This window comes from Ailuropoda melanoleuca, chromosome 1 (assembly GCF_002007445.2).
Source record: "Ailuropoda melanoleuca isolate Jingjing chromosome 1, ASM200744v2, whole genome shotgun sequence".
Classification (NCBI taxonomy): Eukaryota; Metazoa; Chordata; class Mammalia; order Carnivora; family Ursidae; genus Ailuropoda; species Ailuropoda melanoleuca.
This window is the reverse complement of record NC_048218.1, coordinates 133579493-133606307: the sequence shown is the minus strand read 5'-3', so window position 1 is coordinate 133606307 and position 26815 is coordinate 133579493. Positions and strand designations below refer to the sequence as shown.

General features: G+C 37.2%; 1 protein-coding gene and 1 pseudogene across 6 annotated transcripts in view; one reads left to right on the top strand and one right to left on the bottom strand.

Moving 5' to 3' along the window:
• CACNA2D1 (calcium voltage-gated channel auxiliary subunit alpha2delta 1) overlaps nucleotides 1-26815 on the top strand; it is a 484461-nt gene that overhangs the window by 87818 nt on the left and 369828 nt on the right. For all 6 annotated transcript variants that reach the window (XM_011223063.3, XM_019798051.2, XM_011223062.3 and 3 more), the window contains exon 3: nucleotides 11249-11365. In XM_011223063.3, coding sequence (XP_011221365.1) covers nucleotides 11249-11365 — 117 coding nt within the window. The remainder of the gene's footprint in view (nucleotides 1-11248; nucleotides 11366-26815) is intronic.
• On the bottom strand, nucleotides 3219-10070 carry LOC105236989 (annotated as a pseudogene).

Below are 26815 nucleotides of genomic sequence, written 5' to 3'. Positions count from 1 at the left end.
CCCTTTACCCTCGTACTGGAGATTTTAAAGTAAGAAGCTAGGGGCGCCTGGGTGGCACAGCGGTTAAGCGTCTGCCTTCGGCTCAGGGCGTGATCCCGGCGTTATGGGATTGAGCCCCACATCAGGCTCCTCCGCTATGAGCCTGCTTCTTCTTCTCCCACTCCCCCTGCTGTGTTCCCTCTCTCGCTGGCTGTCTCTATCTCTATCAAATAAATAAATAAAATCTTTAAAAAAAAAATAAAATAAAGTAAGAAGCTAANTTCCCTCTCTCGCTGGCTGTCTCTATCTCTATCAAATAAATAAATAAAATCTTTAAAAAAAAAATAAAATAAAGTAAGAAGCTAATTTTTTTTTTTAAACAGTGGTTAATTACTTTCATTTTCAAAGGTATGGAATAAACTCTAGGGGATTTCTAATCTGATGCGACTTTCAGTATTTTATTAACAGGTTTTTAATTGTGTTCACAAACAATAATAATGAAAGACTATTAAAATGATTTCTTTTTTTTTACCTTATCAATCTGTTCCAATATCAATCAATAATTAACACTTAAGTTATACTAGTACTTAAGGGATACATGATTATTCATTGTTTTTCCAAATAGCAATCTAATGGTTTGGTAATACTAATTGCAGAGAGAGTGATAGAATGCTGCCTGTGCTCTTTTCTTGTCTCCGAGCCATAAAACTAAGATGGAAGCTAAGAACCCCTAAAAGATATAACCAAGCCGTAGCTCCTCTAGGATGAAGATGAATGGCATAAAAGACCAACGTTTGCTACTGCCCGCTCTCAGTATACAACATACAGCTTCTGATTATTTATTTTCCCCAAAGACATTTATTGTCTTTATACCTAGAGCTGTGGTTCTAAGCCAGGGGCAGTTTTGTCCCCCAGGGGACATTTGTCAATGCTTGGAAACATTTGTGATTGTCACAAGCGGGGGAGGGGAGGTACTCCTGGCACCTAGTACACAGAGGCCCAGGATGTTGCTAAACCTCCCGCAATACACAGGGCATCTCACAACCAGGGGTTACCTGGTAAAAACGTCTGTGGTGCTTAGCTTGAAAAACTGCTCTAGAAGGACTGAAACGTTTGAGACAAGGCCAAATGTGTGGAATTCTTTAAATGAACATAAGTGTGTAAAGTTATCTATCAGCATTGGTAGGTAGCACTTTTGCTTTAGAAAAGCCATTTGTTAATAAGGTATAATGGTTACGAACAAATTAAACAGTGCCGCTTTTTAAAATTCTTTTGTTGGCAGTAAAATGAATTTGGGTCGTTTGGGGTTAGGGACATTAAGCAAGCAACTCACTCAGCCTATGGTTAATTATTTTTTAATTTAGTTTTCATGGAATCTAGTATGATCTCTTCCCTTTTAATTGCGTATGAATTTGCTGCTCAAAATGCATATACAATTCATATATAGCTCCAGATATGTGAAGGGAAAGAGGCTAGATTAAAATGTCATCTCTGGAATTAATAGACAAAACAAACAAACAAAAACCAAGTAGGTGGCTTCTTATTTTATGTTTCTTAATGCTTTTCTTGTTTTAATTATTAGTATTCCTTTTTTTTAATTGAGTGTTTATTTTTCTTAAAGATTTTATTTATTTGAGAAGGGGAGGGGCAGAGGGGGATGGAGAGGGAGAAGCAAACTCTGCACTGAGCATGCAGCCTGATGCAGGGCTCAATCTCTGGACCCTGAGTCAGGTGCTTGACCAACTGTGCCATCTAAGCGCCCCTAATTCTGAGTTTGTTTCCTTCCTTCATTCCTTCTTCCTTCCTTCCCTCCTTCCCTCCTTCTTTTCATTTCTTTCTTTCTTTCTTTTCTTTTTTTTTCTTTCTTTTTAAAGATTTTATTTGAGAGAGAGAGTGAGAGCGAGCGTGAGTGGGGGAGGGGGCAGAGGGAGAGGGAGAGGGAAAAGCATACTCCCCACTAAGCAGGGAGCCTGATGAGATGCAGGGCTCCATCCCAGGACCCCGAGATCATGACCTGAGCTGAAGGCAGAGACTTAACTAACTGAGCCACCCAGGTGCCCCTGATTCTGAGTATTCTTAAAGATAAACTTACTCTTTACCTTACGTGTGAAATGTCTCCAAGCTGAGGATTTCTTGCTATGAATCTTTTTTTGCTCAACTTAGTCTTTGTTATAGTTTAGTTACTGTGATCCAGGAATGAGCCCTTACATTTCACTGGCGTTTGTGTTTAAATATTAGTGTCTGTTCCTCCATGTTATGGAGAAAGCATAGGCATGCTTATGATTGGTGCTTGTTATGGTCCTTCTACCATCTTTTTTTTTTTTTTTTTCTCTTTTTACTTCCCTTCTACCATCTTTAATGCAAGCTTGAAAGCATCACCATCAAATTGTTAATAAGAACTAGAACGAGTAGCAATATATGCCATGGAAGGTTCTCCAATTCTGACTTCATTCTTCCTAAATATTCTTCTTAAAGATAATGTCTCATTTGAAATGTGATACTGTCTCAGCTAAAAAGGTGTATCATATCAAGTAGAAAGAGTGGAAAGAGTAGGGAAATATTGAACTCTTGTGTTTGATTTTTGAATGCCAGTTTGCCTTATGTATCATCAGAAATATAAGCACTATAAATTCGAGAACATGATCAATTATACATGTGTATGCATGTGTATGTGTGTATATCTGTATATGTATATAATTACATGGGTGTGTATACATACATTCAGATGATGTTCATAGTAAGCCAGTGTTATATCTTGAATTCTTTCTAGGTGCTAATTTTCCTAGAAGTTCTGAATAAGATAGCTTGGGGTTGACCATATTGTAAGGTATAAACCATTACCCTGAATTTTCACCCCCCCCCCACGCCCACCCGCCCGCCCGCTTGCAGTATTCTTATTCATTGTTTACAGACAATTTACCTATCTCCCACCCTTTCCTTTAAGTTAGTGTGACAATTTTGCATAATAAACAAAGAGCAGCTTTGGTCAAAAATGGAATGAAATAACAAAAACAAAAAGCAAAAAAACCCAAATCACTGCTGCTTTTAAAAAAAACCAACACTGTCACCAGTTATGTTCAAACAAAAACACACAAACGATGTTTTCGCGAAGCATGTCTTCAGCATTCCCTGCGACTGGCTCTCCTCACTCCCACGCACACGGCAGGGCTGCGTCAGCCCATTTGTCAGTTTGTCAGTCTGTCAGTTTGTCATGCTGGCTCTGGGAGGCTCAATCAGCTTCACATTATCCGGAGGCCCTGGATGGAAGACAGAGGTCTTGAAATCCCAAATGCGCATGGCTCCCATCGATGCCAGTAGTGCAGACTTTGCGACAGTCTTGCTTGTCCACCTCATAGACACTTGAGTGATGCCGTTCTGGCGCAGCGTCTCCAAGGCTGGGTTGCAGTCCCCAGTCGTGGCTCTCGTCCGTGGTGCGGAAGCATTCCATGGCAGACATATTGCGCCGGATGCTCTGGTTCGGAATGTCTAGTTTGGACATGAAGGTCGAGCAGCCACGGTCATCCCAGTTAAAGAGCCGGGGCAGCAGTCATGGCCCGCAGCTGCAGTGCTCTTCTCCGAGACAACTGACACACTCAGGAGGGGCAGGAACTCTGTTTCCAGAGTTGAGACCTGCACGCTTTTTGACGTATTGGCAACGGATACGATGCTGGCATGGCTGACCCAGGCCAGGCGGCTCCCACTGGCAGAGAAGCTGACCCCACGTACCCAGCCACCAGTGCCGCTGCCACCGAACTCTGACACGGGCTGACCAAAAGGCATCTCGCTGCCCCAGGGCATGCTGGTTGGCTTTTCATCCACTTCTTGAATGTAGGCAGAAAACACTCTGCATTTGGAATCAATGTCTGCTGCCAGCCAAACATGGTTGGAATGCCAATCCAAGCTGAGGAAATACCCTGAATTTTATAGCTGTCCATGACAGTGTCTCACTTTGCCTTTCAATCTATATTTTCCAATAATTCCTTGTATCACACACATTCTGATTTATTTCCTCCCTTATTAATACATATATCCTGCGAAGTGTGGCTGCAGTCCCATCTTTTTGTCTATTATAACCCACGTGGGTTTACTATTCCTCTGAATTCNTCTCTTGCCTTTGGCGATGTGACAGCACAATTTTCTGTACCTCTTCAGTGAAACACTTATTTTCTTCATATTGATCATTACCTTATTTTATGTATTTACTCTATTTTTGGTATCTAATTATCATTCTGGTGTTGTATTTATATTCCATTAGTTAATCGCGTAGCACCTTACAAGGCTTTATTGTTTTTTTAGGTTCAAAATAAATACTAATTTTAAAATACAAGAAGGAACTTGTTGTAAGTCAGCATTTACATTCCTAGCAAAGCTTAGGTGCAGTAACTAGTATCTACTGGTTACTAGTTACCAGTGTTACTAGTAACTAGTACCCTTGTAGGCTCTGTATTACGTGCTGGGCTGTACCAGTGAACAGAACGGGCAAAAATGTCCTCTCAAAATTTACATTCTGATTAAAGGAAATAGGAAATATATAACAAACGAGATACTTAAATTATGTTAGATTATGATGTTTGCATTTGCTTAAAGGTAGCTGAATAGAAATCTCAAGCCATGAAAAATTCAAAGGTATTATCCTATTTCAGAAAGCTGGGTTATAGGGGAAAGGAAACAAAAGGCTATAATTTAAAGTGATTTTTACCAATTGTGTTAAATACAACTGACAATGTATTAAAGAGTATTAAATAGGGGGGATTTTCAAAACTTGACATTTATTTCTAAGATAACATCACTTACTATTTTAATTAAAGAGGACAAGGGGAGTGTTTGAAGAGATCAGGAGTTAATTAGTAAATAAACTACATATTCTTTTATGGCAGTATTCATTTTTTTTTTAACTCCGCTAATTTTCAATGGAGGAAGATAGACTTTTAAAAAATGTTCTTTGTTGTTGGTAAAATATATTCTAACGTCAATTCAGATCTAGCGTCACTAGTTATTTTTTACCTTAGATGAAGGATTCTTCACATATCTGAACATCTCTTTCTGTGGGCCAGCTTGTCTGATGATGTAACTTATGATAAATAAAAAGAAAGACTTTATATTATAGTTGTGAATCATTGCAAAATTTCTTAAGGTAAGGGAACTTTGATCTTTAAAAGTGACCATGAAAGAGCATTATATCATTCTTTTGTGTTAATACATCTTTTAGAAACAAGACATTCTCAGTTGCTAGGGAACAAGTAGTTCAAAAGCCCACAAAACACTTAATAAAGAAGAAAAAAATATAACCAAGCCATCCCACATTGCAAAATTTAAGTAAAAGTAAGTGAAATTGATTTTGTGAGTCTCTAAAGCAGTTGAGGTGACAAGGCATCTCTTTGCCTGCCTGCATTAGTACTGAAGATGCGAGAATGTACTCCTGTTAAGCCAATAAAGGCAGTGAAATGAGAACGATGGTGGGAGTTTGGTCACATTTTCTTTTAATCCCTCTCCTTATTATGAGGTAGGATCATATTCATTCATCCAATTCGTATATATTTTTGGACAGTGTGTGCACATTTATTTTGATATTTTTTAGCTCAAGATCCTACATTATTGTGAGGGTCATAATAGGAGTCCTGAGATAATTTCCTTATTTTGTAAAGTTGAGCAGAAATTGTACATTTCTCACAATACAGCTCATTCTTCCTATGAATGAAATGAATCTAATGAGTAATGAAATGAAGGTGCAAAGTAGTAATTAATAATGTTAATCACAACTTTCAAAGCATGGGGTCTTTCTTAGCATTTTTATTTTTTGGAAGAGTGAATCACTCGAGGAGTTTATTATAGACTTAGTATCCAGAGGCTGATTATTATTGTTACCTCTCAGCTGGGAGCTCTTCACAAATAGTTCATTGTTTTAATTTTCTATTGTTAGTGTGACAAATCACCAAAAATGTATTGGCTTATAACACAAATTTATTATTTTACAACCTATAGATCGGAAAGTCTTTCCCTTGGCTCATGGGCCCTTTCCTCCATCTTCAAAGCTAGCAACATTGGGAGGATTTCCCCTCATGCTGTGATCTCTCCGGTTTCCTCTTGCATAGTCACGTCTTCCCCTTTGCAGGACCCTTGTGATGACATTGGACTCACCAAGACGGTCCAGGATAACCTCTTTCTTTTCAGTTCACCTGATAAGTAAAATTTCATTTCATCTGCAAAATTAATTCTCCTCTGCCATGTAACTGCATATAGTTGCAGGTTCTGGGGATTAGCATGTGGATACCTTGGGATAGCCATCCCTTCTGTCACTCAGTAATGTCTGAGTGCTGCTTTCCTTCCACTAGTCAAATGTCTGCTTCTTCTGCCCTTAATGTCCCTAACTATTGTCCCACATGTGGTGAAAGAATGTGATTTGTTCAGTGTGTTTTCATCATTTATACAAATCTTTTGTACCTGTTTCTTCACAGGCCATTGAATAAGAAGTTAGCTGCTTCTAGTTCTGATATGTCCTGATGCAATTAGTTAGGGGCCAAGGTCAAGGTCATACATTAGAGTATTGCTACCCATTTGTAAGGAAACTTGTAGGACTCTTCTTTCATCAGGGACTGTCAAAAGGAGAACTTGTCGGGGCGCCTGGGTGGCACAGCGGTTGAGCGTCTGCCTTCGGCTCAGGGCGTGATCCCGGCGTTATGGGATCGAGCCCCACATCAGGCTCCTCTGCTATGAGCCTGCTTCTTCCTCTCNGAGCCTGCTTCTTCCTCTCCCTCCCCCCTGCTTGTGTTCCCTGTCTCCGGCTGTCTCTATCTCTGTCAAATAAATAAATAAAATCTTAAAAAAAAAAAAAAAAAAGGAGAACTTGTCTCAGGAAGATGAATGTGGGCATGGCAGAAATGTGGATTGTTTACTCGGGACAAGTTCTATGGGAGGGAAGGGGTTGTCAAAATTTACATATTCAAGACAATATGCAGAAATTTCTGTTACTCTTTATGGAACTTACTCATGAGCTGCCATTCTCTCTCACCTGGGGAAAAAAAACTTAGTCTCAGAATTTCAAGGTTTCTGTCCCAACTCCCTCCCAATAATTTTCTTGACTTTGCTCCTTGGCATCTGGGTACCAGGGGAAACATGTGACAAGATGTGTAGTATATTTGCTCTTTTCTGCACTGTTGGCATAGATACTGAATGTGAATGCTACTGAGAACTTGGCTAATCTCTTCAGCCTCCTTAGGGCCCCTCGGCTCTGGGTGGTTTGTGCCATCAGTCTTCAGCTGGAACTCTGCTCCCTGCTGTCCGTCTCTCAAGCTCTGCTTTGGGATTCCCTTGATTCTGCACTAACGCAGTTTCCTAGCAGACAGATTAATGCTGAGCTACCTTTCTTGTTCATCCGAATGGGCTTTCCTATTTTCCACATCCTGCTGAAGACCAGGGAGATCCAGGGCCGAGTGGTATTGCACATCCACTTTGCCTAAACATGCCACATTACCATTTTACCTTCGGCTGCTTCAGGCAATGGTTTGCACCTTTACAATGTGAAATGGGAACGAAACTGCCTCCACTCTGATATTCCAAAGCCTGAATTTCAGTATTCTCACTAATACAATGGTTAATTAAATGTATTTTTGAGGTTTCTTCAGTGAGTAAATGATATATAGTGTATGTGAAACACCTCAGACTGGTACAGAGTAGAAGCCTAAAAGCGATTGCTAATACAGTCTTCTAGGTCTTCCAAAACTTGGAAGCCTACCTCACTTGCAGTAAGCATCTCTGGGGTATCTGTGTTATTCTGTGGCATGATAGTAAGTATTATGATTTCTGAAATATTTCTTTAGGTATGTTTATGAAGCAATTACATCAATGATTGGTGTCACTTTTTAAATATTACACTTGAGGTTATTTTTATATGTATCATTCTGAAGATTACCTTGGAACTATGGACTTGGAGCAAAAATTTAGAAGTTTCCAGTGAAAAAAAGAAGGGAAACTATATTCTCTGTTGTCTATGAATGTAATAGTGAATGGTCATTAAAGCCAGTTAATTAAGACTTGTAAGAAAGCAAGAATGGACAGGTGACAGATACTCTTTCTGTCAAGACTTGTGGCATGGATGGAAGTGAGAGGATTTGAACTGCAGAAAAATTAAAACATATAAGTATATCCGTCAGGAGGAAAAACATCCTGTCTAGGGTTCTCATTATATGCTACATTCTTTCTAGTAGAAGAAATGGAAGCCAGTGTCACACAGCGTAAGAGGAATTGACATATGATTTGAATGGAACTCTGTCTGGTATCAAAAACTCATACTATTCACACGGTGTTCTTTTTTTTCCCTTTTTTTCTAGAAAGAGATTGGATAAAATGGTAAGACAGACAATTATTTTTAAAAAAGAAAAAAAAAAGGGGGGGCATCTGAGTGGCTCAGTCAGTTATGCGTCTGCCTTCGGCTCAGGTCATGATCCTGGGATCCTGGGATTGAGCCCTGCGTTGGGCTCCCTGGTCAGCGGGGAGTTTGCTTCTCCTTCTCCCTCTGCCCCCTCCCTGCTTGTGTGCTCCCTCTTTCACACTCTCTCTCAAATAAATAAATAAATAAAATCTTAAAAAAAAAAAAAGAAAAAAGGGACTATTAAGAGAAAAATATTCTTAAGGTTCTGTTTTAAAAAATCATGTTAACGTGTTAATTATTTTAGAAATGGGGTTTATTTTAGTGGCAGGAAGAATTATAAATGTGTGTACTTTGTAAAAATATATAATATTAAAGATCCACTTGAGCCTTTCTCCTCCGGAAACTTTTACTAAACATATACCCAGGAGACTTCTACGAGCCTTCGCAGTACCTCTTGCAATAACGAAGAATATTGTAGTCTTTAAAACCAGAAGCAAGAACTGCTTCTAGTGGTGGGGCAGTTCTATGGTTTTAATTAATTTTTATTACCAAGAAAACATTTCAGATGTGGTTTTGTACATGAAAAAGACAACAGGATATTTATATTGGGGCTGTAGATGTAATTTTCCCTGACTTCATTTATTTAAAGTTTATTTGTGAGTTAGATACTGTTTTTTAAACTTTTTCTAAGCATTTGAAATTAAAAAATAGAATCAATTTGAGAGAATATTCTTTATATATTTGAGAGTATCTGCATGTACTTAACTGAATTGTTTCTCTCTGATTCATAATCCATTCGTTCTTTAAGGAACTTGTAATATATCTGGCATACGTAGGAAGTGACTTCATAAGTGACATTACGTTTAGTACATAATGCAAAGTACAGATTGTGTATTTGGAAGTGATCTTTACCAACTCTGAATTCTGTCGTGATCCCCATACCACAGGAAGAAGGGCAGACTTCAAACAGAAATGAACACCATATTAATGGCACAAAGCACAACTGCCTTTCACACCAATTAGCTTTATTGGTTTTACTGCAAAGAGCTAAATGTCCTGGATCAATTATGGTGATGTTGAGGTTTATCTGTTTGTACCCCAAATCAATTAATCTTTTCAGGAGTTCATGTTCCTGGATGTCATTTTAGGCTAAAATGAAAGAGAGAGCCTTGGGCTGAATGGAGTTGTTCATGGACAACCTGGTCTTTAAAATAGGACTCAATAATTTGCCCCTCAGCAGAAAGTGTTAAGCAATCCAGAAATATGCAGGAATTCCAAATGAAACTGAATATGGGGATTTTATATGACTAGATTACTGTGCCCTGAATAGTTGGGGTGATAAACCTACAGGGTCAAAATTCAAATGAGTTTGGGAAAAGCCTCATAGTTTGAATAAGTCAAAAATTTTTCAGAGTAAAAGTTTGATGTCTGTCTCTTCAAATGATTAAGTTTGAATGACTTAAAAAATTAAAATTTCATGTGAAAATAACATGTTCTGCTACAATAAATGTTAGCATATGCATCTGTGTATACTTGAAACCAGTGTTTCCCAGTAGCATCCGTGGTCACCTGGAACCAGGCTATAGGACCTGTTGGTAGTATCGCAGAAAGGAGTTCTGCCAGAAAAAGCAGGGTTGAGCTGGTTCCTGCATGTGCCTGGATTCACTTCTCCTAAGACGGTAAAAACCTGCCAGTCCCTGGCTTTCAAAGATGGTTTAGTCATGCATGTGCAACCCATCTTTTGGGTGCATAAGGGATTTCCTACTCGGCTCAGCCCTGCAGCAACAAGCATGGACACTGTTTTCCCCCATCCCCCATTCTTTATTGTTCCCCCCACCCCCGCCGGAGTGAGCAGGCTCTGCAGGACTGGTGCGTTTTATGCCACTCCAGGGAAATCCTTCTATAGACACTGATGTGAGGCCGAACTATAGGCTTCTTTTGCTGCGTAGTTTGATTCAGTGATTCAAAGAAAACAAAACCCTAAAGATTCAGTTTGCTAATAAAAAATATTTGCACTATTACAGATTTAACCGAACTCTAATGTAGACCTCAGTGATCTTCACCCTCTCTGTGTAATAAAGCTGTGTTACCTGGATGAAACTTAGCAGAGGCTTCATTCTCTCTCTCTCTTGCTCTCTCTCTCTCTCCTCCGCCCTGCTCCCTTCTCTCCTCTCTTTCTCTCCCTCTTCTTCTATTCATAGGGTTTAGCAGCATACATTGTAATCTCAGGGGTTGTAGCTGGGGATAAACCATGGGAGGTCTCCTTCGATACATTATAACTTCCCCCTTCCTTCTACCTTGGTTCACTGCACACGTCCTCCAAGCCTGACCTGCCATGCCTCTGTCCTACTGTTTTCTAGCATGGCCTTTCTTTAAAAAAAAAAAAAATCCCAATGGCAGTTAATACCGGGTCTTGATTTTGGGGAGGTACCATTTCGAGTCACAGAATTGCATACACAGGGGCGCCTGGGTGGCTCAGTCGGTTAAGCGTCTGCCTTCGGCTCAGGTCATGATCCCAGGGTTCTGGGATTGAGCTCTGCGCATCGGGCTCTCTGCTCAGTAGGAGCCTGCTTCTCCTTCTCCCTGCCGCTCCCCGTTTGTACTCTCTGTCAAATAAATAAAATCTTAAAAAAAAAAAAACCTTAAAAAATTGCATACACTAGATCATTGTGCTACAAGATATTTACAGCCTGTTAACAGGACATGCTATTGTGACTAGCTGGTGGTCTTATCGTGAATTTTTATTTACATATATATTTTTGACACATCCAAATTCCAAAAAGATCAAAATGAAAGAGTGAGTCTTTCTAATCATTGTTTATGGTTTAAAATACATTCTACCATGAACTTATGAACCATATAAACAATTATTCTTATTAACTTTCTTTTCTCTTCATGCAGATTTATGAGAAGTATCAAGATTTGTATACTGTGGAACCAAATAATGCACGGCAGCTGGTGGAAATTGCAGCCAGGGATATTGAGAAGCTTTTGAGCAACAGATCTAAAGCTCTGGTGGTGAGTTTAAATTGGATCTGCTCCTTTTATTATTTTCCATTACTTGTTTATTTTTCACACTTTATTTTCTTTAGTATGCTTTCTTTACTTTGGAAACGATGTCCATGTAACGTGTGCATAAAAGGTGAGATACCATAGTTTCATTGTGGAACCCAAAATAATCAGCGTATTTCTAATTATTAGTTTATTTTTTATGTTAGATGATTTTATAACATAGGAACAGTATGTTTAATTGGTACATACGTCTATTTATCCATGTGTAAGTTAGGAGGTGTATTAAACATGTTTAAATCTATGATACAACATAAAACCCACAAATATTGCCAGCACCCTTCAAGCTGCCTTTGTAATTGTCTCTTTTGCTGTCACTCTTCCTCCCTGCCAGAGGTGGCCAATACTCATTTCTTTTCTTTTTAAAAATGTGAGATATATCTCACATAAATGTTTTGCGAAACATGGTGGTTGTTAGTTGGCTTGTTTTTCAGCTTTACTGAAATCACGATGTTGCGTAGGTAGCTGTTGGCGACCTGCTTTCTTCCCTCAACGTTACATGTGTACGATTTATCTGGGTGTTTGCACTGGCTTTAATTCACTCTTATACACAGTTAAAAATTATTTTGTGAGGTGTATCTCAACTGGTTCATTTATTCTCTGTTGGCAAATTATTATTTGAATTATCTCCAGGTGAGTGCTACTATGAATACTGCTGTTGAATTTTCTTGAACAAGTCTCCTGGTACATAAATGCAGGGATACTTGTAGGGTATTATATACACGATAGGAGAATTAATAAGCTGTAGGGTACTCACAAAGTATGAAAATCCTTTTCCAAAATAGTTGTATCAGTTTATACATCCACTAGCTGTATACGAGTCCCCATTGATCCGTATTCTGACCAATAAATGGCCATGTCAGACTTCTTAACTGTAGGCCATCAAATGGATGTAAAGAAGTACCTCTACTTCTTAGTAATGAAGCATACATCTTACTTTATATCCATTCACCATTTTTATTTCTTTAATGAAATATCTGTTCATATCTTCTGCATATTTTAATTTTTTAAAATTGATTTGTAGGTTATGTATTCTTGGTGGTAACTCATTTTAAGTTCTGTGTAATGCAAATATCTTTTTTTGACTAGCTTGTGACTTGTCTTTTCATTGTCCTGGTGTTGTACTTTGATAAAATAAGTTCTTAATTTTAATGTAGTCACAGTGACCTTTTAAAAAGGTTTTTAGTAACCAGGGATGTACTGTATGGGGACTAACATAATATAATAAAAAATATTATTATAAAAAAATAAAAAGTTATTTAGTAAAAAAAAAAAGTTATTAGTATTTCAGGGTGTGTGTTTTAAGAAATCCTTCCCTATCCTGAGGTCATAAACATTTCTTATATATTTTATTCTAAAAAGTTCTCTTTCAGATTTATTTAGTCTACCTGCAACTAATGTCAGTACATAGTATTGGGTTGCACTTTATTTTTATTTATTTATTTATTTATAAAGATTTTATTTAATTATTTGACACAGAGAGAGAGAGAGTGCCCAAGCAGGGGGAGAGGCAGAGGGAGAAGCAGACTCCCTGCTGAGCAGGGAGCCTGATGTGGGGTTTGATTCCAGGACTCTGAAATCATGACCTGAGCCCAGGGCAGTTGCTTAACCGACTGAGCCACCCAGGCGCCCCTAGGTTGCACATCAAATTAAATGTTTTTCTGACCAATTTACCCAGGGCCATTTATTAGCTTGCGTTACCCCAGTGAGCTCCAGTTATCAAGCTAGATTTACGGCAGGCCCAGTCCCTCACCATGTTCTTCAGAAGAATCCTGAGTATTCTTGAACCTTCACATGTAATCTAAGTTTTAGATTCAGCATGTCGTTATCCAAGAAGATCTTTACTGGGATTTTGGTTGGTATTGCATTGACTCAGACCAAATTGGGAAGATTGATGTCACATATTTTGTCCTTCTAATTTATAAATAGACTATTTTTGCCATCAAGCAAGTTCTTATTCTATTCAATAATATTTTAAACTTCCTTTGTAAAGTTCCTGTACATCTTCTGTCAGATATAATGCTGGAGGTTATGTTTAGCTTTTCTTAGTCTACAAATCACAGCACTGTTACAAGAATTCGTCCCAGGGCAACTCTGATTTTCCTGTTTACTTATCACTCACCATTCAGAGTTTTAGCTTACTATATTTTATATATATCTTGGCACTCAGAAATTTTGCCTGCTTTTCTGGCACTTATAAATCTTTATGTTTCTTAAAATATCCAGGATCTTGGGGCGCCTGGGTGGCACAGCGGTTAAGCGTCTGCCTTCGGCTCAGGGCGTGATCCCAGCGTTATGGGATCGAGCCCCACATCAGGCTCCTCTGCTATGAGCCTGCTTCTTCCTCTCCCACTCCCCCCGCTTGTGTTCCCTCTCTCTCGCTGTCTCTACCTCTGTCAAATAAATGAATAAAATCTTTAAAAAAAAAAAATATCCAGGATCTTGTTGTAATGTAAAAAGAGAGTTCTTTGGAATATTTGAAATGCCATATTGCCATAAGTTGACACATTTAATTTTTAAGAAATATATACATGAGTTATCCATGGTAAAATAAGTTTTCATTACTGGAATATTGAAAGCATTCTCTTCAATTTTTGGTATGTAAATACCATTTTTACGCATCATTTACAAATGTAAAGTGTGTTTTTAATAAAAGTTTATTTAATAAAAAATACATACTTTCTACTGAAGTGATTAATATTCACTCAATGACAATTGAAAAGGATTCCAATTATATTAATTTTTATCAGCTTACCTTTTTCTTCCAAATATAAGAAGTAGATAATCCGGACATCAAAGTCCCAAGAAAAATGGTCGCAGAATGAAATATGATGTATCTTGCCTTAATTGGATTAAATTGGAGCCTATTGAGATTTCCTTTTTTATCATTTGGAATTGAAGCTCTAGACACCTGGTACGTTATTTGAGTCTTGTAGGGGATCAGTGACTATCCTAAATGCGTGAATGGCAGAATACAGAAATCACAATAACTAATTAAATGTGGAATTAGTTAGATTATATGTCAGGGAAAAAGAGTCATGTTTGTTTTTAGACTAAATTCTTTATTTCACTTTTTCGACTCCACAAAAACAGAAAACACATTATTTCAAAGGGAAATGTTTTGAGGCTAATTGAAAAACAGGTGCTACATTGTACTGTAAATGAATGCAAGATGGCATTATTATTTAACTTCTGTTTTTGTTGTAGGCTTATACTCAGACTTCTTGACTGAAAGGGCTTAATTTATCTGGGTGGGATGCCAATGTAATTCCACAAGTAAATATACCGGAAAGTATCATGAATGTACAAATTTGAGGCAGATAAAATTTAATACCAGTTAGACCTTATGAGTATTTACTAAGTAGAATTATCTAATTATTTCTCATAATAATACTAAGCTCTTGACATCATTATTAGTGTCATTTTTCAATGAGAGAACTGGGTGTTTGAGAAATCCTTTCAGTTGCTCAAGGAAATTTATCTAATAATTAATGTATGTCAGTGCTTCTTAAATTTTAATGACTGTTAGTTCACCTGTGGCTCTTGTGAAAATGTACAAGCTTATTCAGTAGACCTGGCCAGAGATACTACATTTCTAATAAGCTCCCAGGTGATACTGATACTTCCAGTGTAAAAACTGTACTTTGAATTAGCAAGAGTGGAAGAGCATTCAAATTCAGGTGTGTCTGACTTCAAGATCTGCATTCTTACCTACTATACAGATATATCCTTTGGCCTGAAAAAAGTATATAATAATAAAAAGGAAGAAATGAAGACTACGGAATATGCTATTAATTACTGTTCATTCAGATTGATTAAGAATTGCGCTACTGGGTATTTACCTCAAAGATACAAATGTAGTGATTTTAAGGGGCACCTGTACCCCAATGTTTATAGCAGCAGTGTCCACTATAGGCAAAATATGGAAAGAGCCTATGTGTCCATCGATAGATGAATGAATAAAGAAGATGTGGTGTACACACACAAACACATACACACACACAATGGAATACTACTCAGCCATCAAAAAATGAAATCTTGCCACTTACAATGACATGGATAGAACTAGAGGGTATTATGTTAAGTGAAATAAGTCAGTCAGAGAAAGACAGTTATTATATGACCTCACTAATATGTGGAATTCAAGAAACAAAACAGAGGATCATAGGGGAAGGGAGGGAAAAATAAAACAAATCAGAGAGGGAGCCAAACCATAAGAGACTCTTAACCATGGGAAACAAACTGAGGGTTGCTGGAGGGGAAGGGGCTGGTGGGATGGGGTAACTGGGTGATGGACATTAAGGAGGGCATGTGATGTAATGAGCACTGGCTGTTATATAAGACTGAGGAATCACTGAATTCTACCTCTGAACTAATAATGCATTATATATTAATTAATTGAATTTAAGTTAAAAAAGTAAAAGGAAAAATCCTAAGATAGAAAAAATAAAATAAAATCTTAATGGATTAGTCAAAAAAAAAAAAAAAGAATTGGATACTCCAGTTGATAGAATATTCTGGAGGGCTATGAGTTTTTTTTTAAGTGACTCCTATATCAATTAGCCATCTTCAAAAAATGGCTTAGTGAAGTAAAATATACAGTATTGAAAAATTTTTCTTTTTTATTTGGATGTGAGAAAATTTTAAACCTCTATTCTTCAGTATCAAGATTAGCAACCTAAGATGAAGAAGTAACTTGATTGGTTGTTTACTCACATATCTACTGAAGAAATGCCAGTTTAGGCTGATAATTCAGTTTTTTGGTTTTTTTTTTTTTTTTTTTAAAGAAATTGAACTGCCGGAATTTTTTTGTCTTCCTTCCTTTCACCTTTCTTTCCCTCCTTCCTTCCATTTAGTGGAATGATTACTTTTCAACATCTGTGATGTATTTGATTATGCATGCATGTACAGAGATTTTATGGTTTTGAGCCTTACTTTTAAATCAACAGCTTGTTGATTTAAAACTAATTTTATTGCTTTTTGTTTATCTTGCATTTGTTTATATGTTTGACTCTAAACTATTCCTACCAAGATTTTCTTTTTTTCAATTTCAGCATTGATTTTGACATTTTATTCACATTCATTTTATGCTGTTGTCTTTTTATCTGTTCTTTCAACCAGCCTTAGAGCTGGTTATAAAAAGTTTTAGTTGCTTTTGCCCTAAAACTATGTCTTTTATAAAAGCAAAACAGACTTTTGCACTTAGTTTGTTTTGTTTTGTCTTTATGACTATATAAAAACATGTTTCTGATGATTGATATTCAGTAGGCTCTTACAGAAGGCCTATGAAGTAGTAGGCACATTAAACATATACTTTTCTTGTTTTATAAATGAGGAAACTCACACCAGACCAGTATTCTTGTTCAATACTTGAACAGATACAGACTTGTATGAGGTAGTGGTGGAATTCAATTTTAGGATATCTGTCTACAGTTTCTTTTCCTCCTCTAAGCCCACACTGGTAATTACTTCAACGATTTTATTTCTAAAATCATCTGCTAAATGACTGTTTTTCTGGCACTTGTTACATCTGTGTCTCAGAAAATGGTTCAATGTGATGAATATTAACATTAATCAACATTAACATTTTTAATTGCCAACATTATTGAATTATTCTAAAACAGACTCAAATCAAAGAGTGTTTGCAAGCAACAACCCCCTCCAGAAGAACACCCCAGAGCAACAGTAACCATTTAACATTATTACCAACATTTATTTCAGCCTGGTCTAGGTTGAAAAATCTACAACTGTGTATGAATAGTTCATGGGAGAAATCTCTTCAGCAAAATGATCCAACTTCTAGTGGTGCCTTCTGAAAGATGGAGGTGAATGAAATAAATCACTGGGCTCATGGCTCATCAACCTGCGTGGCCAAGGAGACCTGCTGACTCAATGAAGGTTTCCAGACATTTTGCTCAAAGAAAATAGGATCAAGATTATAATAACTGAATTTCTGTAGTGATACTTTTCCAATTATGGTGTATCCTGTCTCCCTCTGGTGTCCTGGTAACTTTAATTAAAACTACTCCAATGTATTATAAAGCTTTAAATACTATAATATGCCCAAGTCTTTTTTCAACCTTGATATTGAGCTTATGATTAGATAATGAAAGGAAGAAAATGACAAATGTTTTCAGTGACTCTTAAGGTAGGGTCTTTCTTCTGGAAGGATCAGATTATTGCTGTTTAACCCAATTGGTTGTTTTTAAAATGTTTCTTTAACTACTAAACCCATAGTTCTGTCTCTCTCATGTTTGTCAGAAATGCCTCTAGAGGTTGCTAAAATACAGATTCCTGGCCTTTATCTCTAGAGCTTTTAACTTGGAGCTATAGGAAGAAATTTCAGAAAACTGGGTCCAAAGAGATACAGGAGGAAATGTGAAATTCTTCAGACACTCAAAGAAGAATAAAAAATGTATTGTATTTGGGTGTTAGGAGTCATTGGTTTACTTTTGTGAGAACACGTTCATTAGAATATATTGGAACAGAAAAAAGGCTACAGTGTTAAAAAGTGATTAGGTTGTGAGAAATTATCAAGAAATTTGTGTTTTCATGAAATCTGGTAGCACAGTGCAGGAGAAACATGGAGTACTATTAAAGACTTTGTTTTTCTTTTCTGTTTGTGTTTGAGAATGGAGGGGGTATAAGCATGTTTATAGACAGAAGGGAAGGAACCTATGACATTCGAAAATAAGAAAAAAAAAACTCTAAAGATTGATTCCAGAAAAAGCAGGCACAGAGAAGATCAGAGTCATGTGATTTATCTTTGAAAAGATAGTGGTATTTTTCACTTGAGACAAAAGGGATATTAAATATGAATAAAAACTTCACAGATACAGAAAATCTGAAAGTCATACTCAATGACTACTTCTCTCTTGGTAAAGTAGAAGTTAATATTTTATGCAAAGAATGAAGGGGCTGTGGGATCTTCAGGACCATACTAAAGACTTGGGGGATCAGAGTTAGAAAAAGTAAAAAGAATCTGTTGTGGGTAAATGAAATGGCTGATAAATAAAACCTAGGGCCTTCCTAACTAACATTGAGGAAAAACAGAAGGCATGAAATACCTTCATATTCTAAAAATGAAGTAAGTCCTAAGCTGCATATGAATTTGAAAGAGCTTTCTGAAGTGTGTGTGTGTGTGTGTGTGTGTGTGTGTGTTTTGACCATTAGTCCAAAATTTATCTTGCAGTTATAAATTTATCCAGGTTGATAAGAACGAGAGAAATTACTTTGGAGAAAGTATGAAATGTTGTGCTCTTTCTGTGTTCACAGAAGAAAAGTGTGGTTACTCTTCTCTTTAATGTTAGTGTAAATGTCTTTGCGGAGATTACTCAGATTGCTTATATATATCCCTTTGACTCTTGAGTGGTAAAGGGACCAGGTAGTCTACTATTTGTTTTGCAAAGCTGAGATTACTTTTATTTATTTGGATTTGATACATACCTCTGGATGCTAAAAATGAAATGCTGGGGCTAGTCATGCTGGCCTGGTGGCTGAGCCATGAAAGGTGGCTTCATTGGGTATAAGCTCAAACACACAGAGGTAGGCCTTATGGGGCAGAGCAGGTCTGTGACTCGATCCAATAGGGATTCCTGCCAGGGCCAAAGCCAGTCGGGCAGAAAGAGTGTAGATACCCTCTCGGATGGGAATGGAGAGGTAGGGCTGTAAATGGCAGCCAGAAGTGTGGCATTGCAGTTACATAAACTGTTTAGCTTCCAACAATGTGGAAAGCACTCTAGGAGGGGAGCAAGTCTGTGTTGAATATTTGCCACTCCCAGAGAGGACCAGCACGTAATTACTAACAAGAAAGGGCCTTCCATTGCCAGCTTCTCACAGTGCTATTGCTAAAACCAGCACCTGTGAGCTGGTAAGTGGGGTCCAGAGGGCATCAGGAGGAAAAGCTCAGAGTGGAAATAGAAATCTCCCACACTCCTTAACCTGAAACTCCTGAAGTTTCTCAGCCCGAACCAGTCCCAAGCTGAGAATGGGACTACAAATACATTTTAAGCTAAGCTTAGACTTTTAATTTTTAACCTATATTAGATATTTTAGTTGATTACATGAGATTGTTTTTAGGTGTAAAAGTTGTATATACAGTGCTGAATGGAAAAGTTAGGGAATATGTAAGGATTAAAGTTGTGTTCGAATATGATTAATACTCAAGCAAACTAACAGGTGATTTAAACAGATTGCAGGTTTATTTTCTCTCATGTAACAAGAAACCTGGTTCAAGGTTTCTCAAGATAGTTCAAGAGATGTCCAGAAGTCCCCTTTTGTTATTTCTGTGTCTTTCTCACTCGGTATCCCCTGTCTGCAACAGGGAGTATGAAGTGTGGTACCTTTAATTAAGATGTCAGCTGGTGTCTACATGAAGACCTTTTCAAGATTTAGTGTGTGTTTTAGGGAAGAGTGTCTAGAGAAAATTCATTTTAAAGAAGCAGAGGAAATAGAGGAAAACATTTCTGGTATGTATATATGTAGAGTCCCAATCCTTCAGTATAATGGTTATATGCACAATCAAATCAGCTTTCTTTAACAAGGCTTGGCACAATGTGAGTGGTAGTAGTTTAAGGACTGGCAAGTCCATCTTGGGTTGAAGATTGGCAGAATACATTTTGTAAACATCAAGGATACTTAAGAATTAGTTGGCAGTAGTTGAAATATTTGAAATCATGAACCACAATACATAGGGTCTGGTAATGTCAAGAATGACAAGTTCAAGACATTTTTATGTGGATAAAGTGTAAGTTTATTGGAAACATTGGAGAAACAAGAAATTGTGGTAAATGATGGAAATTCGAGAAATTAAGAGTTCTAGTAATAGCAAGGTTGAGGCATGAGTGAGTGAGCAGTTTACTTAGATGGAAAAGAGTGAAAGTTTTTAGAGTTTTAATAGTGCTGAGCGAAGTAATAATAAGCACTTGAAGAATATCTGCTCTAGTCCAGACACTTTGCTAGGCTCTTCCCATATATTTCTAACACAATTTATATTCTGCAAAGTTTGTATAATTGTTTTCATTTACAGATGAGAAAAGGAAAGTTCAGAGAATTAAAAAAATTTTTTGGCAAATCAAAACTGCTTCTATATATCTACAAAATATTTGGTGTTTCCTGTGTGCCTCTATTAGTTTAAAAACTTACTACATTAACTCATTCAGTCTTCACAGTGCATCGGAAAACTCACCTGAAAGTCAGAAAAATTCAAGGTCTTGACCAAGTCTTACATAGAGTGAGATACTTGGGCTTGAGTTCTTGTTTTTAGGTTATATAACTTTTAGCTCTGTACACCATATTTCTCACTTCAACGACATCTCAGTAATCTTAGCCAAAATATATGTATGTGTCATTTGTCCAGTCAACTCAGGTCTCTCTGTAAAGATGACATTATGCCTTTCATGGGGTCTCATGGTACCTTTGGATTTAACTCCTGTAATGTCAGCATCAATTTTGTTTGCCCCATAACGTCTAACACATACTTAAAACATTCATTTTGCCACTAATAAAATACAGGCATACCTAACGTGCAGAATGTCTTTCCAGTTAATGTTTTTGCAACAGACTGACTCTTGATTTTTGAAATGCAATTTTCACAGCGTAGACCGATTTCTCAGTAACATATTTTTGTTTTTTGGTTTCTTTTTTGCTGATGCCTATAAGGCAACTCTTTATATTTACAGCCTCCAGACTCAATAATTTTTTAAATAATGTGATATCTGGGAAGAGTCTTGATTTACCTTCCAAATGCAGTTGGTAGCACATCAGAATCCTGTGTAGCTGCTTTGAGGAGCAGGCCAGGTGCCGGCTGAGGAGGCCTGTGTGCTTTCTGCTGGTGCTGAGAGGCCACGCAGGGCTGATCGTATGTTAACAATCCTGTTTATCTTTTCATCAGGAAGCAGTGTTTTCAGCACTTTACACTGTCATCGAAGAGTTTCTTACCCTTTTCAGTGCACGTGGGCCTTTGATAAGTGCATATTGTACTGTTTTACTCAGGTTTTTGAAAGTTGATTGGGGGTGTGGTTTGATACAAATACCCTGTGGATTTGTTCCCATTCAACATAATCAATGATTGACTATCAGAATTTTCACCCAAAATAATCAGATTTTTCTGAAGCAGATTACTGGAGTAAATGGAAGATGCCTGTATTTCTTGATACTATTTGTTAATGTGTCCAATGGAAATCTCTAGCAGTACCATCTCATTTCCTCTCTCAGGCTACACACTTTCAGAGCATCTTTATGGATTTTTAAATCTAATGTAATTTTAACAATAAGAATATGGGGCCAAACAGAAGGGATGGTGAAGAACCCAGAGCTGCATTTAGGAGCTCTTACATGACACTGAGAGGGAAGCAGGTGCATATGCCCTGTGACTGTCGGACTACTCTCTACCACACTCAGTGTTTTAATTTTTATCATATTCTGTTCTGATTAAAGGTTAGCAGTGAAGGGTTTTGAAACAACTCTTTCTGTTGTAAGTTTCTCCGTGGGAGAGTATTTTCTCCCTCCCTCATTCCTTAAAGTACTGTCTTCACTAAATGACTGTCTAAACAAAGACACTTTTGAAAGAGGTAGTTGCCAAATAGCCTTTAACTTGCAGAGCACAATGAATGGTATAGTGCACCTAATTTTTTAATGGAAGATGTTCAAACAAGGAAAAGTTTCAGGCAACAGTTTTAGTCTCTTTAGAGGGAAAAAAACGTCTTTTGAAAATGTGATTTTCATAGTCTTTGGTTGCCTTAATTCCATAGGATATGAACGTAATATTTAAAGTATCAGTAAGAGCCTCACTCTGTTGACCATTTGACCAAGGTAACATGTGCTCTAATAAGGCAGCACTTGAAAAAATTAGTGTGGGGACACCTGGGTGGCTCAGTTGTTAAGCATCTGCCTTCCTTCGGCTCAGGTCGTGATCCTGGGATTAAGCCCCATGTCAGGCTCCCCGCTTGGCGGGAGGCCTGCTTCCCCCTCGCCCACTCCCCCTGCTTGTGTTCCCTCTCTCGCTGTCTCTTTCTCTCTCAAATAAATAAATAAAATCTTAAAAAAAAAGAAAAAAAAATTAGTGTAAAAGAGAGTGTTGGATTTGTTGATTGCACTTAGGAAATGAGAATTTGATGCATGAAGTGACCTGCAAAGCTCATATAGGCAGTAATGACTATGTAATTTGTGGGGCCCAGTACAAAATGAAAATGTGAGGCCCTGCTTGAAAAGTGATTAAGGATTTTAAGGTGGCAGCCACAGAGTGTTATACAAGTTGGTGGGGTCCACGTGAGTGAGCAGAGGGCCCAGTATGACTGCACAGGTGGCCCAGCCACGAAGCAGGCTGGTCTTGCACACAGGCGCTTAGTGGTGGTCATGGGATTTGTCCAGTGCTGTTCCTAGGATAATCGTCATCAGTCTTTACCTGGTGACTTGGGAGTTTAAGAAACGTATAATGAAAAGATTATCTCAGAGTGAGGCCAAAAAAAAAAAAAATTCCATTTTTCTTTCTCCTTTTGTGAAATTACAAACTTGTCCCAACAGCGTGATAGAAATGCTCTGATTTAAATGTGCTAGTACGATGTTTTGCATAAAAATAAATCTAGAGAAACCGGGCTAATCTAAGGCCACCCTCTTTGATTCACATGCTAGAGTCTGTAGATCGAACTTCATAGCATGCCATAAATTTGGAGAGGATCTGATCAAGGAGTGTGTACTGTAAACACCGTTTTAGCCTTTTATAGAGTTGAACTTCCAGGAGTGGTTTGATTTGAATGTTCTTCACTTTGTTTTTTTAATCCAGTGATGTCTACTTTATCTTTTTATCCATCTTCTTATCCATGAACTCCTTATTTTCCTATCACAGAATTACATAAACTCTAAACCTTCTTTGGTGAATTAATTTTCTGGCTTTTACTGAGTAACATGCAGGTAGATGAAACCCTTTATGAGATAGGTAGGGTCCGCCCAGTTTTTTTTTTTTTTTTTTTAATATACATGAGGGTTTTTTTTTTTTTTAAATCTTTTCTCAACAATTTTTTAGAGCTTATAAAATCAAGAACTGCATTTGCGAAGATGAGCTGTCTGTGCCTTCCTTAAAATCCCCTGACACAATCTACCATTAGAATGACGGAAAGCCCTGTTAATTTTAATTAAAATATCATCGAACCATAAATCTTGAAGGAATTGGGGGAATTCATTTTTCTGGCCTTCTCCTTTCAGGCAGGTGAATGTCTAAACCACCAAGGTTAGGGAGGGTGTCGTTCTTGTCTCAGACATTTTTACTGAGGAAGCTTCCACAGTTGTAATACCCTGTTATAGTCGTTTAGCTTGTTTTTCAAGAAATTATTTCTAACATCCACGTCCTTGTCTAATTTAAAGCTGTTTTATTTTCTGTTCTCTAGGTGCGTTAAGTTTCGACTGGCCTTCTCCTTAAAAGAATATCTCATTTTGTGTGTGTGTGTGTGTGTGTGTGTGTGTTGGGAGGGTTGAGGGTGGTGGGGAACATCGACTCATCCTAGCAAATAATGATGATGTTCATTTGCTGAATAGTCATTATTGTTGGGCATTGTTTTAAATTCTTTATACATTATCAAATTTAAGCTTCAGAACAACCTAATGCAGCAGTTACATTATTGTGTATGAAGATCAGAGGTGTTGCCTAACAAGGCCAAAGCTAACTAACTCAGAGTACCAAGTGGAAGGGTTAGTTTTAAACCCAGGTTAACTCTGACTCTTTAAAGCCTATGCCTTTTAATATGCTACACTGTATAACGTAAGGAACCCGGGTTTCTTTAGCTCTCCTCTATATCTGGACATGTCTTATATTCCTTTTTCATTTTGTACTGTATTCTGGAACTTATCAAATATTTATTCTCCAACTTCCTTAGAACATAGAGGCCAGAACTGAAGATGGTAATTTATAAGGGAGCACTCAGAAAAACACCCAGTACAACTGCAACTTAACCATTTTTCATTTGCATGTGATCCAACAGCAAGAGCTGTTATTTATTCTCTGTGGGTTGTATGGTAGATGATACGTATGTTAGATGATTCTGATATATTTTAAACTTACGTTGGTAAATACACATGTATATCCTTGTTGTAAATAATTTAAACCATATGAAAATATAGTGTAAGATGAAAACAAAAATTCTCTTAAGAGTCCACTAGAGTAAATGGCCTTTTTTTTTTTTATAACAGTTTGGTGATTACACTTTAAGCCCATCGTGTGTGTGTGTGTGTGTGTGTGTTATTTACCAGTATTTCATGTAGATGTTTATATCATTGGGTATTAATGCATATAATTATTTTTAATAGCTTTGTAGCATTTTAATTATATTAATATGTTGTTGTTTACTTAGCCAGTCTCCTATTGAGAGACATCGTTCCTATATTTTTGATATAGACAATGCTAATACTGTTTATAGCATATCTTTATATATGGAAAAATGGTTGATTTTTATTTTATTAGAATTAAGTCATATAAATGGGATGGTTGAGTCAAAAAACATATTGGGCACTTCTACTTTTCTTTTAAGGAAATAGAAATCTTTATTCTTTCCACTAATTCCTTCTTCCCCTTTTTCATATTTGTTTTAAATAACAGGACTTCTGATAGACGCAGGTGGGAGTGACAAGTTTGCCTTTGGCCCCGTATAATAAGTTAAATACGGTTCCTTAAACAGGAATTAATTTTAAATGATAGATATATTTTTAATTATTATAATAATGTCAAAAACTCATACTCTTCTCTACAGATTAGTGCCTTTGTTGTTGGCAACATAATCAGTGCAAAATTAACAGGCTGGCTGGGGCAAACATCTGTCTTCCAGATTTATTTAAAAAAAATACTCAGTCTAAGGGTTGCAGCTACTGATTACACACACCAGCTCGTGGGCTCTATCTTGCATGCATGATCTCAGCCACAGGCAGGATGCCAGCGTGCCGCACTGTGTGTGAGCCATCCTGCTGTCGGCAGACCTTGCATTCTAGGGCAACTGACACCATCAAGTCCCAGTTAAGAGCAAAAATCAAGTTGTGTCTTGACAGCCGAGGCATTAGTTACAAAAGACTGTCTACGCCTTCCATGGCTAATTTATTCATTTAGTCGCAGGACTCATGACTCCCCAATTGCAGCTGCTCTTATAAATATTGGTCTCTTGTTGCCTGACAGTCCAATCGCTTCTGATTGTTTGCACTGTCTTTTCTCAGAAATTCCAGGTCAGATGACTCCAAAGTCCAATATTACGTCATACTGACTCATTTTCTGCAAGAGAGTTTACAGAGAATTTATTGCCCTATACATTACTGCCTATGCCATTTTTTCCCTTTTGTACAACAACATAATGTGACCACTTAAAAAGGAAGAGAATTAAATAAATCATCTAGTATAATATTTATGTGCTCAGAATACTTCTTTACAGCAGGGATGTGCAATAGCCATTTTTGCTTATAGTTAATCCTAATGAGTTTGACTTTTTGCAGAAATGTCCACTGTCATTAGATGACTTTGCACACATCAACTTTCCCCTCTGGAATGGGCTTGTTTAAACTTAGATCAAAATACATTAATAGAGTATGTAATTTCTCATGCCTTTATTTAGTAACCATATTTTGACTCACTAATTGTATCCATTGAGATGAAAGTAATCCCCACAGTTTCTCAGTAGAGTGATGACATTTTTAAGTTCAAATATTGCAGTGTTTCAAAAATAACAAATACCTTACGTAACACTTTAAATAGAAGGATAATAGTAATAACAATAATTTATTAAGTGCTAACTGTATACTAGGCACTGTGCTAAGGACTTTATTTGCATTTACTTATTTAATCCTTACAGCATACTTTCGGACTTGGTGTTACCATAATCCCTATTTTATGGAGATACTTTATCCAAGGATTTGAATCTGGATCCATTTAACTCCCACGCTTTTTATAGCAGCATTTCTCCTTATTCTGCCTTGACTACTATATGTCAGATACTCCGTGCACTATTTTACATGTATTATTCCATTTAATAATGTCTTCTCTTTCTCTCTCATTCTCCCCCTCTTTTTCCTACTCTTGTTCTTTAGTACTTATGTAAAAATGTGTGGGTGTTGGCTGATGGAGACAGAGATCACAAAATTCTGATTTTTTTTTTTTAATTAAGCTCAGTGTAATTACTTGGACTTATATGGGAAAATGAGCCATTTAAGAGTATCTATAAACCACATACTGTGCTGGGACTTTTGCACCCATAAATGAATATATCCTGGGAGTGGTTTAGGGAAACTCTAGTCTAAATATTACAACATACACAGTTGTGGTAAAAGATAAAAAATAATTAGAATTCTTATTTCTAAACTTGTGCTTAAATACCATGCAGATAATTACTCTCATCTAACCAGTGAAACCAACTCTCTCTCTCTCTCTCT